Source organism: Primulina eburnea, chromosome 13 (genome assembly GCF_022965805.1).
Source record: "Primulina eburnea isolate SZY01 chromosome 13, ASM2296580v1, whole genome shotgun sequence".
In the NCBI taxonomy this organism is placed as follows: domain Eukaryota; kingdom Viridiplantae; phylum Streptophyta; class Magnoliopsida; order Lamiales; family Gesneriaceae; genus Primulina; species Primulina eburnea.
The window spans coordinates 2,134,427-2,147,606 of record NC_133113.1 but is presented as its reverse complement, the minus strand read 5'-3'; the positions used below and the strand labels follow the sequence as shown (position 1 = coordinate 2,147,606).

General features: G+C 32.2%; 1 protein-coding gene across 1 annotated transcript; it reads right to left on the bottom strand.

The window, feature by feature from the left end:
* LOC140810711 (pumilio domain-containing protein C6G9.14-like) lies at window positions 1-2,433 on the bottom strand. Its single transcript, XM_073168591.1, has 5 exons — window positions 1,189-2,433; window positions 927-1,089; window positions 680-846; window positions 336-594; window positions 1-235 (listed from the first exon to the last, which is right to left on the bottom strand). Exons 1-5 carry the CDS (start codon window positions 2,430-2,432, stop codon window positions 119-121), a joined length of 1,950 nt encoding a protein of 649 aa, XP_073024692.1. The 5' UTR covers window position 2,433; the 3' UTR covers window positions 1-118.
* Window positions 2,434-13,180: the final 10,747 nt, after the last annotated feature.

Here is a 13,180-nt window from a genome sequence, read left to right as displayed (position 1 = left end):
ATGCACACACAAAAACATAAGTATCCAAAAACAAAGAACACAAAAAGACAAACAGTCGTGGTCATATTCATAGCTGGGACGGGTTCAGGAGCAGAAAGGAATCCATATTTCTCGATAATCAGATGGAATGCCTTGTTTTCACCTTGTTTAGCAGAACATTTTTTCCATAGAGATGGTTATGCAAGTCATCGAAGTGTTGCAAAATCAGATTATTCAAAGTCTTGCGAGTGGCTCCCTGCAAGATAGGATAACACCATATTAACCTTAAATTATGTTCTTTTCGAGATCGTAAAGAAACAAACAGAGACTAGCATAGTTTACAGAGGTTGTAGTACCGTGGCGTATCTCTTGGCAGATTGTACAACATAGTTGCCATAAGGATCCAGCACGACATTCAAGAAACTGGGGCTGCTAGTGATCTCGTTGATGATTTGAGGCGCATATATTTCTTGAGATACTTTCATCAATCTCTCCACTACATTGCTTCCATACTTGTCCATCGAGAGGGAAACGAAATTCCCTCTCAGTCCAGCTACCATACCTTTGATCACATTTGGAATCTCGAGTCCTATGACATGCTGCACTACATAATTCCTGAAACCCGAAATTTTTGAATTTTATACAACAAATTTCCAAGTCGGATATGCGAAGGAATCGCGCGCATGTGTGTAATACGTACCCAAATTGATTTTTAGACAGTTCATGTATATTTGATACTATTTCTGCGAGAATATGCAGTTGGCTTTCCAGTGGACTGTCTTTTGTTATGAAGACTTGCAGGAGGCAGCATCCGCTTCGGTTGGTCGCAATTTGGAAACAATTATCAGCTATCACATTGAGTATTTTCTGTGAAAATCAAAGATACTGCTATTAGATATGGTAGATTAATTTGTGATTAAAATAAGATGAAGTCAAGCAACAAATACCTCAGTTTCTTCAGCAGGGAAGATACTTATGCAATGCTGAATAACCCCAGAACCGATATGGTTGTTCACGAGCCGAATGGTGATGTGTTCGAAGATGGATAGCATATGGGATACAAGCTCTGGTGCCACGAGACACTGGACAAACTTCTGCATAGATTGAGATCTGCAAAGAAACACGAAAATCCGGGACTCGAATTATCATGTTTGAGGTGTTGCTTAAAGTTAAAGTTTACATATATTGTAGGAGTGATTTGAAATATACCCTTCAGGGTCGAGGCAGACAGCAATGAGTAACTCTTCATCCGCAGTCATCAAAGAAACCAACTGTGACACCTGCTCTTCATCGCAGACTTCAAAGAGCTTTTGAATCACACTGTTACCGAACCGATCACACATCAATGTATGTATGCGATCTTTCAGCTCAGAAAAGATCATCAGGACGTCCTCCGGTCTCCCTTCATCAAGTTTTTGGCGCAATAATCGGCAACCGTGTTGATCCATTGCTTCCAAAAACACTCCGCCCTTCAAATCTTCCACAGAAGAACAAGTAACACTTTGGGTGGAACCATGGCCATAACCATTGCGAGGAGAGGGGATCGATGATGCCAAGCTACTCGAGTTAACCCCGGTTATGGAAATTGGCACGTGCTTCGAAAAGTTGAACCCGTTTCGAGGTTTATAGCCGTTGATATTCATCCCTCGATTATATGAATTAACACCTCCCAAAATATTCTTAATTCTATTGGAATCTCTATTTACCCAATATGAATCGGGAATCAGAAAACGATCTTCGAAATCCGGATAGACTTGGGGTAGCTTGAACCCCTCTGCAGCAGCAGAAGCCCGCAGTGCCTGCAGATCTCCTAAGGATAACGGTGGTGGTATTTCATTCCCACGAAGCCAATTAAGTGACGAACTGTTTAGACCTTCGTGGGCGGCCCGGCCATAAACGGACAGTGGCTCCGATAAACCTGGTTGTTCACGACCCTCCAAGAATTTGAGTCGGGCGAATTCGGCTTCCAGGGAAAATTCGACAGGAAAACTAGGGCTTACACGACCACAATCAGTCAAAGGGGGACCCCGAAAGCTTTCGCCGCCGGGGAAGAAAGGATCCCGTCTGGGCTGTCGAAGGAGGTTGTTTCTTGCAGGAACAGGCTGTGAATAGATGGCACCGTTATCACTCGGTGCAAGATTCTGACGCCTGTAGTAATCGGGGTAGAAAACATCCGGCTGAAGAGGGTGGTTTCTTGCGGCTGGGCCAGTGGTGCGAGACGGCGGAAGATGGTTCTCCGGCATGTTCCCGGAGGGAACAAGCCCTGCGCCGACACTCTCCCTCAGTGCGCTACTTCGGGACCAATACTCCCTAGGGTAGAAAGGCTCGATTTCTGGGTGAAGATGTCTGTTCCCGGTGGTCGAAACAGCAGGCGACGGTGGCTGATGACGGCTTTCTTGCATTGTTAAATCAGGGAAGTACTGAAGAGAGTTGAACAAATTCTCCGTCGACATACCATCCATAGATTCACTCGACCCGATTCCTTTCCAGAAGAGAGAATAAACTGGGATGCAATTATGATCCTATATGAGAATTCTAAGGTAATCGGAGGAATAAAACGATTTTGATAAAAGATTTTGATAAAAGATTTGATTGTTTCCAGATGGTAAGTGTTTCCATATCTTGGGCTTTAGTTTGAAAAAGAAGAGATTGTGTTTATCTCATGCATGCAACAATAAGATTTTTATTCTAGGAAAGATTCTGAAAATAACCATTTTTTATCTATTAATTTTCCTATTTGTATTTTGCTTAACCAGGCTTTCGAAGTTTGATTTTGGTACATTAACTTTGATTTTTTTCTTATCGTTTATGTTTTCTTCTTTCAAAATTTTAGCATATAATTTGGCATTATAATAATATAAATCTATCATTAATATAAATTTCATTAGTTGTGATTTGCAAGATCACCCTTGTCACTTATTAACCTTTCTCAAAAGATTGGAGTTATGATAAAATTTCATCTATCGTTATGAATTTGAAGCAATAATCTTATCATGATAATTATGTCCATCATCCTGGTTAAAACTTTGATAATAGTTATATTTGGTTTCTAATACGATTAAATTTTAATTCACATAATCTATATTTATATACTTGCAAAAATTTTTGTGAGATGGTCTTACAGATCTTATTTTATGAGATAAATATCTTATTTGGATCATTCATGAAAAATTATTACTTTTTATTCTAAGAGTATTACTTTTAATTGTGAATATCGGTAGGATTAACATGTCTCACAGATAAAAAGATTCGTGAGACAGTCTCACAAAAGACCTACACATACTTTATATAAAGGTTGAGGAGGTAGAGATGTCAATGGGCAGGTATGGGGCGGGTTTGACTAAACCCAAAACCCTCCTCATGAAAAAACTTTGACACATTACCCGCCCCACCCCGGTTAAATATTCTTCATACCCACCCCACCTCGAATACGAAACGAGACCGGGTAGATCCGTGAGACCCGTGAGACCCGATTTTTTTAAAATAAAAAAGTAATATTTCTCTCACATGACTAAATTATGAATCAGACAAGCCTCTAAATACAACATTGTGGAAAATTAATTCATGTTTTCGACCACACTTGATAATAACAAACAAAGTATTTTCATGACATAAAAAATTATATAAAAAAAAGAGTTGATAGCTCTACAAAAAAATCTTGACATCTCCAAAAATAAGTAATAACATAATTTAAACAGATCAATATAAAATCAGTGAGTAGGCAATATTTAAGTCTACTAAGATGAGCACCAACTATTCTTCCACTATTGCTAAAAGCAGATTCAAATTAAACAACTGACATAGGAATAGCTAAGATCGTTATGATTGAGCTGAGGTACTAAAAGAATGAAAATTAATAAAACTAAAACCTGAAAATATTTATATCTACATATATGGGACGGGTATTATAGAACCCATGACCCACCCTATATTCGGACGGGTCTGAAAATTAGCCCCGAGACCCACCCCATTACCCATTTAGTATGCCTAAACCCACTCCATATACACGGGTCTATTGCGGGGTTGGGTAAAACCCGGACCCATTGACATCCCTATGAGGAGGTATTTAATTATCTGAATTTGTGATACCGATTAGTTTTTACGAAAATACCTTATTCATTTATGAGTAGGTCTCATGTGAGACCGTCTCACGGATCTCAATCTGTGAGACGGGTCAACCCTACCCATATTCACAATAAAAAGTAGTACTTTTAGCATAAAAAGCAATACTATTTCATGGATTACCCAAATAAAGATCCGTCTCACAAAATTTGACCCGTGAGACCGTCTCACACGAGTTTTTGCCTTCATTTATATAAGTAAAGTTTTTGATATAATTTACTCCTAACTAAAATATGTTATCTATTTTAAAAATTCAAAAATTCACATATAATTTCTAAAAATCACAAATTCAATATAATTGCATTATCTTTATCCAAATTATAATTAAAAACTATAATAAATTTTTTGAATTAACTCGATCTATTAATGAACATGTTCACATACGTAGTATTCATTATTTTACACACGCAACGCGTGTTTGTCATTCGTTAGTATTGTATCCTCCTCATAACACTATTATTTTTTTTTAGGGAAAACAGATTTTCAAAATTGAAGTTTTATCCTTTTCATTTTATTTTGTAATTTTGGTCCTTTTTTATTATGTGGTACTGGTTTAATGTTGTGTGTTTCGGAATGGACAATGACATAGCACTCAGATGTGTAGAGTGTTAAGCTAGAATTTCTGATGAAAAAAATAAATTTCTTTGGTTATTGATAGACAATATGTAATCAGGACTATATTATACATTTTTTGTGGATATTTATATTATAATTACTATATTATTAAAGTTGACGGGCTTTGAATAATTAACTTTAGTATCATGATAAAAAAAATTTATAAACAAAAAATATTCATCTATTCAAATTATTAAAAAATCAATTTCTTTAATGCAAATATCATAAAAACATAGTGAAAAAATTTCTAAGGAAGGTGCACTAATATATATATATATATATATATATATATATATATATCTATATATATATATATATGAGGGTTGTACCCTGAAGGGTGCAGGGTAACAGCTGTGCAGCGCCCAGTGGAGCGATAACGTACAAAGCGACGGTTTCGAGATTCTGTCGCTCCTGGGTTTACCATAATCGTCGCTACCGCGACGGTTTCTAAACAAATTTTTTTTTAAAAAAAAAACTGCCAGAGGGGCACTCACATGGAAAGGTGTTAAAGGTTTACACCCATCTGGTGCTCTTAGGAGTGATTTGTATCCATATAGACAAATTGAGATCAATCATGCAAAATTTCAAGATGTGCAGGGTATTTGAAGGTAAATCTTGTGTTTGAAAAATCAAACACTGAAGCTGTTGGATATAAAATCCGGTTTCGGTTGGTGTCCTATAAATCTTTAACAGCCGATAGAAAAAGTAGATTTACAAATTTACCGAACAATGAAACACCTTGCACATCTTGGAAATTTTGCCTTCTGTTGTTTGATCTCAATTTATCTACAGTATGGATACAAAATCACTTTCATAAGAGCACCCACAATGGGGTGTTAACACGCCTCTCTATTGTGAGTGGGCGTTGGTGTGGGGAGTTCAATTCTTTGAACGCCCTGGGTCAGTTTTTTTTTAAAAAAATTGGACAATTAGCGACGGTTTATTACAAACCGTTGCTAGTAGCGACGGAGTTGAAAAACCGTCGCTAATGACGACAGAGTTATAAAACCGTCGCTAAACGTGGCGCCCAGCTGGCTCAGGCGCCCATGTTACCCTGCACCCCTGGGGTGCAGGGTAACAACCCTCTATATATATATATATATATATATATATATATATATATATATATATATAATATTTGTATTAAATATAGATAGTTTTTAAAATTGATTTCTTTTAATATTTGTATTAAATATAGATAGTTTTTAAAATTGATTTTCTTTTAATATATGTCAAAAAAAGTGAATATCATCAACATCGTCGTTGTCGTCATTATTTTGTCAACAATTATTAGGCAGTGTTTATATATGTCATTTTTAATACTTAATTAATTTTTAAAAAATCAAATTTTCCCAGTTTCGGTGGGTCATACATGAGGTCCACGAATTTAAAGATTGTAATATATATTTCAAATACAATACGATTTAATCTCCACACACACGATACACAAAGGAAAGTCAATCAGCCATCAAAAGTATTCGAGTTGACAAGTAGACGAGTGTTTGGTCAATTATTAGAGCTTGTTCAATGTGGTTTGTTTAGTTAAAGTAGTTTAATTTGCATGCTATTTCGTTAGTTTGGTGCATAAATTATTCTTATAAATTTCTGTTAATTGTCTCACATCGGTCGGATAATAAAATACCTGAAATTTGCATATATAGACTTGGACAATCATCCCCCTCTAGCTAGTTTTCGGGGTTGAGTTAAGACAAGTTTCAATCTTAGCATGATATCAAAGCCAAGGTTCCACCGTTATGTGTTTGAGTGCTAATAGTTTGGCCACTCATTCTGCCCGTAGTTGGTTCATTTGTAAACTTCATGCTCCAGATGTTCGTTCCTGAACATGAGGGTGTGTGTTAGTTGTCTCACATCGGTTGAATAAAATATCTGGGAGTTGCATATATGTACTTGGACAATCTTCCTCTCTTGAGCTACTTTTTGAGTAGAGTTAGGTCGAGGTCTCAATCTTAACATGGTATCATAGCTCGAGTTCCACCGTTATGTGTTAGACTGCCCATAGTTGGGCCACTCCTTCTGCCCACAGTTGGGTCATTTGTAAACTCCACGTTCTAAATGTTCATTCTGAGTGTGAGGGGGTGTGTTAGTTGGCCTACATCTGTTGAATAAAATACCTGGAAATTACATATATGGACTTGGACAATCCTATCCCATTGAGCTAGTTTTTATGGTTGAGTTAAATTCAAGTTCCAATCTTAACAATTTCAATAATAGAAAAAAATAATGCGACAACCCGTAATCATTTCATAAGATATTAAGTTAACCGTGATGGGGTATACATGTGTGCGTGTGTATATAATCAGGATTGACCATATAATTCAGAGTGTGAGACAGCAAGTCACTAACAAATAATTGGCGAGCTTCTCTATCAAAACAAAGCTAACGTGGAACGAATTTTATCATAAAAATCAGAGAATATCTTGTCGTCAACATGCTTCGAAATTAATTAGAACTCGTGCACTCATACCCGATTGATGATCGATAAAATCGAGCTTATTGAAGCTTCAGTTATACCTCAAATTTCGTAAATGAGATACTCACAATATGTATTAAAATACTGGATATTCGAATAGACAACATAAATTCATCAAGTATTTGTATTTCAATGAAAAATACATTTGGATGACATATTAATCTCATTTAATATTTTTTGTTAAAAAACCAAATTCCCAAATAAGTATGCAAATTTTAAAGTACTTAGTTTTACTTGAGAAGTGCTTAATTTGAGTTCGCAAATACTTGATTTCGTAAATGGGATACTCACGATATGTATTAAAATATTGAATATTCGAATAAGCAACGTAAGTTCTCCAAGTGTTGGTATTTTCATGAAATATGCATGTATTTGGATGAGAAGTACCTAATTTGAGTTTGCAAATGCTCGATTTGGTACAACAGATACTCATAATATTTAATAGAGTATTGGATATTCAAATATGCAACGTAAGTTTACCAAGTGTTGGTTTTCCATGGAAGATTCGTTTGGATGACATATTTATCTCGTTTAATATATTTTCTGTAAAAAAAATCTTAAATAAGCATGAAAATTTTAAAAACTTAGTTTTACTTGAGAAGTACATAATTTCATATTTTAAATACTTGATTTAGTACATGAGATACTCATAATATGTAATAGAATATTGGATATTCGAATATGCAACGTAAATTCACCAAGTGTTGGTATTTCTGTGGAAAATGCATTTGGATGACATATTTATCTCATTTAATATTTTTTTGTAAAAAAAAAAAAACCAAATTCTCAAATAAGCATGAATATTTAAATGTACTTAATTTTACTTGAGAAGTACCTAATTTCATATTGCAAATACTTGATTTGGTACACGAGATACTCATAATATGTAATAGACTACTGAATATTCGAATATGCAACGTAAGTTCACCAAGTATTGGTCTTTCCATGGAAGATGCATTTGGAATACATATTCATCTTATTTAATATTTTTTTGGTAAAAAATATTCTCAAATAAGTATGAAAATTTTAAAGTATTTACTTTTACCTGAGAAGTATCTAATTTGAGTTTGCAAATATTTGATTTCGTAAATAAGATACTCACAATATGTATTAAAATACTGGATATTCGAATATGCAATATTTCCATGAAAAATTCATTAGGATACTTATTCATGTCATTTAAATAAATAAACATAGTTCATTGTTCATCATGGACTAATTGAAAGATACATTATGAACATAGTTCGTAAATGAGCTTGAAATTTGCACTTTAAGTATAGCTATCGATTCTAAGATTAAATATTTATAAAATACCCATCAATATTAATTTACAATACTTTTGATATTCATTGAATGACTTATTTGACAATTATACTTATTTGACATAATACTTATTAGTAATCATTCATTATATGTATCAATATTCTTTCATTATACCTATTATCAAATTTGAGTTTTAGAAGGGTAAAATCAATTATCAGTGGAATCTAATTATGTAATACTTGTAACAATTTAGGTATCACATCTTTATTTCACGGATCTCATCATCAAAGACCACTCAATATGGACTTCAAATTATATATTTTGACATTATCAAATAATCGAATTTGAGTATTTAAATAGTAAAATCAAGTATTTGTGGATTCGTATTAGGTATTATTTGTATTAATTTAGGTATCACATTTTTACTTCACGAATGTCATCATCAAAGACCACTCAATATTAACTTCAAACTATATAATTTGACATCCTCGAATAGTCGGATATAAGAATTTAGGGAGTAAAATCAAGTATTTGCGAACTCGCATTATTAGATACTCTTTGTACCAATTTAGCTACCATATTTTAATTTCACCAATTTAGATACTCTTCGTATCAATGTATCTTCCATGGAAAGACCAATACTTGGTATCAATGTATCTTCGTATCAATGTATCAATGTATCTTCCATGGAAAGACCAATTTAGATACTCTTCGTATCAATGTATCTTCGTATCCAGTATTTTAATACATATTGTGAGTATCTTATTCAAGATATAAAGTATTTGTAAACTCAAATTAGATACTTCTAAAATAAAACTAAGTATTTTAAAATTTCAATACTTAGTTGAGAATTTATTTTTGTTTTTACAAAAAAAAAATTTAAATGAGATGAATATGTCATCCAAATGCATCTTCCAAGGAACAGTAAACACTTGGTGAGCTTACGTTCTATATTCGAATATCCAGTATTCTATTACATATTATGAGTATCTCATATCAAATATTTTTAATCTCAAATTAGGCACTTCTCAAATAAAAATATGTATTTTAGAATTTTCATGCTTAGTTGGGAATTTGTTTTTTCTTTTACATTTTTTTAAAATGAGATGAATATGCCATCCAAATACTTATTATATGGAAATATCAATACTTGATGAACTTACGTTGACTATTCGAATATCCAGTATTTTAATACATATTGTGAGTATCTCATTTACGAAATCAAGTATTTGCAAACTCAAATTAGGTACTTCTCAAGTAAAAATAAGTACTTTAAAATTTTCATGCTTAGTTGAAAATTTATTTTTTTATAAAAAAATATATTAAATGAGATGAATATGTCATCCAAATGTATATTCCATAAAAATACCAACACTTGGTGAACTTACATTGCTTATTCGAATATCTAGTATTTTAGTACATATTGTGAGTATCTCATTTACGAAATCAAGTATTTGCTCAAATTAAGTACTTCTCATTTAGGGAGTAAAATTAAGTATTGGTAGACTCGAATAAATACTTTTTGTACTAATTTAGGTATCACATTTTAATTTCAAAAATGACACATCAAAAGTCACTCAATATTACTTGAAACTATATTATTTTATATCCCAAAATAATCAAATTTGAGTATTTAAAAGATAAAATCAAATATATGTGAAATCAAATTAAGTACTATTTGTACCAATTTAGGTAGCACATTTTTTATTTACAAATATTATCATCAAAGAACATTCAGTGTTATCTTCAAACTATATATTTTTACATACTCAATCGAATTTGAGTATTTAAACGGTAAAATCAAGTATTTGTGGACTCGAATTATGTATTATTTGTATTAATTTAAGTATCATATTTTTACTTCACGAATATTATCATCGGTGTCAATTAATATTAACTTCAAATTATATTTAGGCATCCTCAAATTATTGTATACGAGTATTTACGAGGTAAAATCATGTATTTATAGAATCTAATTAGGTACTCTTTGTGCCAATTTAAGTATCACATTTTAACTTCACAAATGACACCATAAAAAGTCACTTAATATTACTTGAAACTTAAGTATTTTATTACACATTTGAAGTATTCAAATAGCCAAATCAAATATTTGAAACCCCAAAATAAGTACTTTTTCTAATTCAACAATGAGTGAGAAACTATGTTTTTTAAAAAATTAGATGACATGAATAAGTAATCTTAATGCATTTTCAATGAAAAGAACAACAATTATTGAATTTATTGTGATAGCTCGAAGATTCAGTATTTTCTTACACATTTGGATTATTCAAATAGTCAAATCAAGCATTTGAAACTCCAAAATAGGTATTTTGTAGGTCAAAATAAATACTTAATTTTATTTCAAGATGAGTGATGACCTATGTTTTTTATAAAAAAAATAAAAAATAATGCATTTTTCATGAAAAGACTAACAATTACAAAATTTATGGTGAATGCTCGAAAATATATTATTTTCTTATATATTTGGAGTATTCAAATAGCGAAATCAAGTATCTGAAATCCTATAGTAGGTACTTTATATATCAAAATAAGTATTTACTTTTATTCCATGATAATTGAGAAACAAATTTTTTACAAAATTATATTTTAAATGGAGAATATATATGTAATTTTTGTGACTAAAATAATATATTTATTTAAATAATAAAGGGTAAAAATGTAAATTTTGTTTTGTGAGGAGTTAAAACTAAAAACATAGATTTGTCAGGTACTGATTTCAAAAAAATTATGACTAGGTACTGATTCTTAATTGAAAAATGGGCAGATGCATTTTTTTGGAATTTACCGTTGTTTTAAAAATAAATTTATATTTAGACAATTGTTTTATAAAATTTTTTTTTAGAGTTGATAAAATATATGGTTATTCTAGAAATATTAAAAAATACCTCCCAAATTTTCTTTTAAAAGTATATTTGGATAATAATTTTTTTAAAATAATTTACAAAAATCTTTTCCAAACACATATTATAAGTTTTTTTCGTTTATATAACACTAAAAACGTTTTTAAAGTGCTTGTCCAAACAAAGTCTTTAAGGATAATCTCATGTATTCTTAAAATCGATGATATTTCATAATATTTAGTCTTTTAAATTAGGTCATTAGGAGTGATAATGGTCATTCGTAATGATGCAATGATACGAATTCATTTCGAAAAATCATCGATGACTTATTGTTCATCTGACGTCAGAATTCTAAATTTGAGCTGAGATATCATGTTCGATACTTGATTTTAATACACACACCTCTCAGCTAAAAAAATAATCTTATCCATATAGACAGAAGCACAGGATGGATACCAAAATTGATTCCATAATTTGCTTGTCTCGACTCTCTATATATTGTGAAAAATATTATCATGCTTGACATTAAGACCCTACCAAAATTATCGCGTTTATTAATTAAGTATATGTTAATGGGAATTCGCTATTTAATTTTGTGAGAATTTTTATTTTATAATTATTTGGATTTGGTCTTTTAAATTTGAGTAGGTCCTTCGGATCTCACGAATCTTTATCTGTGAGACATGTTAACCCCACTGATATTCACAATAAAAAGTAATACTCTTAGCATAAAAAAATAATATTTTTTCATGGATGACCCAAAATAAAAGATTTGTTTCACAAAATACGACTCGTGAGACAATCTCACACAAATTTTTGCCTTTAAATTTTTGAAAATTAATTTGAGCAGATCCCTCCCATAGAGGGCTGTGTTTATGACTTTCAGTTTCAAGATCGTCCAACACTTACAAATATGTGGTTTTTTTAGGGATATAAATGAACCAAACCGTTGCGAGCTATTCGAAGCTCGGCTCGATAAAAAGCTCGTTTGAGTTTGTTTGTTAATCATATCAAACCAAGCTCAAACTCGATTTTGAGCTCGAAAATTTAATCAAACCAAGCTTAAGCCTAAGAATATTCGGCTCGTGAGCTCGTAAACATGTTTGATAATAGGCTCGCGAGCTCGAACTCGACTCGTTTAGGTGGCTCGTACTCGAGATCGAGCTCGGCTCGTTTAGGTGGCTCACAAATATGATTTTGGAATGTTCAATAATATACTGATTTATGTTTTTTAGCTCTTATTTGTGTCGTTTTGATTATTTATGAATGAATTTACATTTCTATGTCTGATTTAAAATTAGTTTATAGATATATTTAATTTTTAACAAGCTCGATTCAAACTCAAACTCGAGCTCAATTTTATGCTTATCGAGCTCGAAAACGAGACGAGCTCAAGCCAGGCTTGTTAAACATGCTAAAAGAGCTATTTATGAATCAAGCTCGAGCCTGGCTTGATTAACATGCTAAACGAGCTTTTAACGAGCCGAGCTCGAGCTTTTCTCGAGCTCAGTAATTTCAATACAAAACGAGCTCGAGCCTGATAATAGAAGCACGAATCGAGCTCAAGCTCGAGCCTCAAATAGTCTTAAACAAACCAAGCTCAAGCCTGATACTGTTTGGTTTGGTTTAGATCGTTTACATCCTTATTTTTTTTACGTTGAACATTTAAAAAAACAATTAAAAAGATCCTAAACCAAAAAATAAATGTGTTGTTTAATTTTCACGTGGTTATTGACATAATATTATCCAATTTTCAGCACTAGTAATCGAAAATTGTTGTGTGGATATACTTGGAAAATGTCAGTTTTTCCTAACTTATTCGTCCTCTATAAATTTAATCACTTCTTAA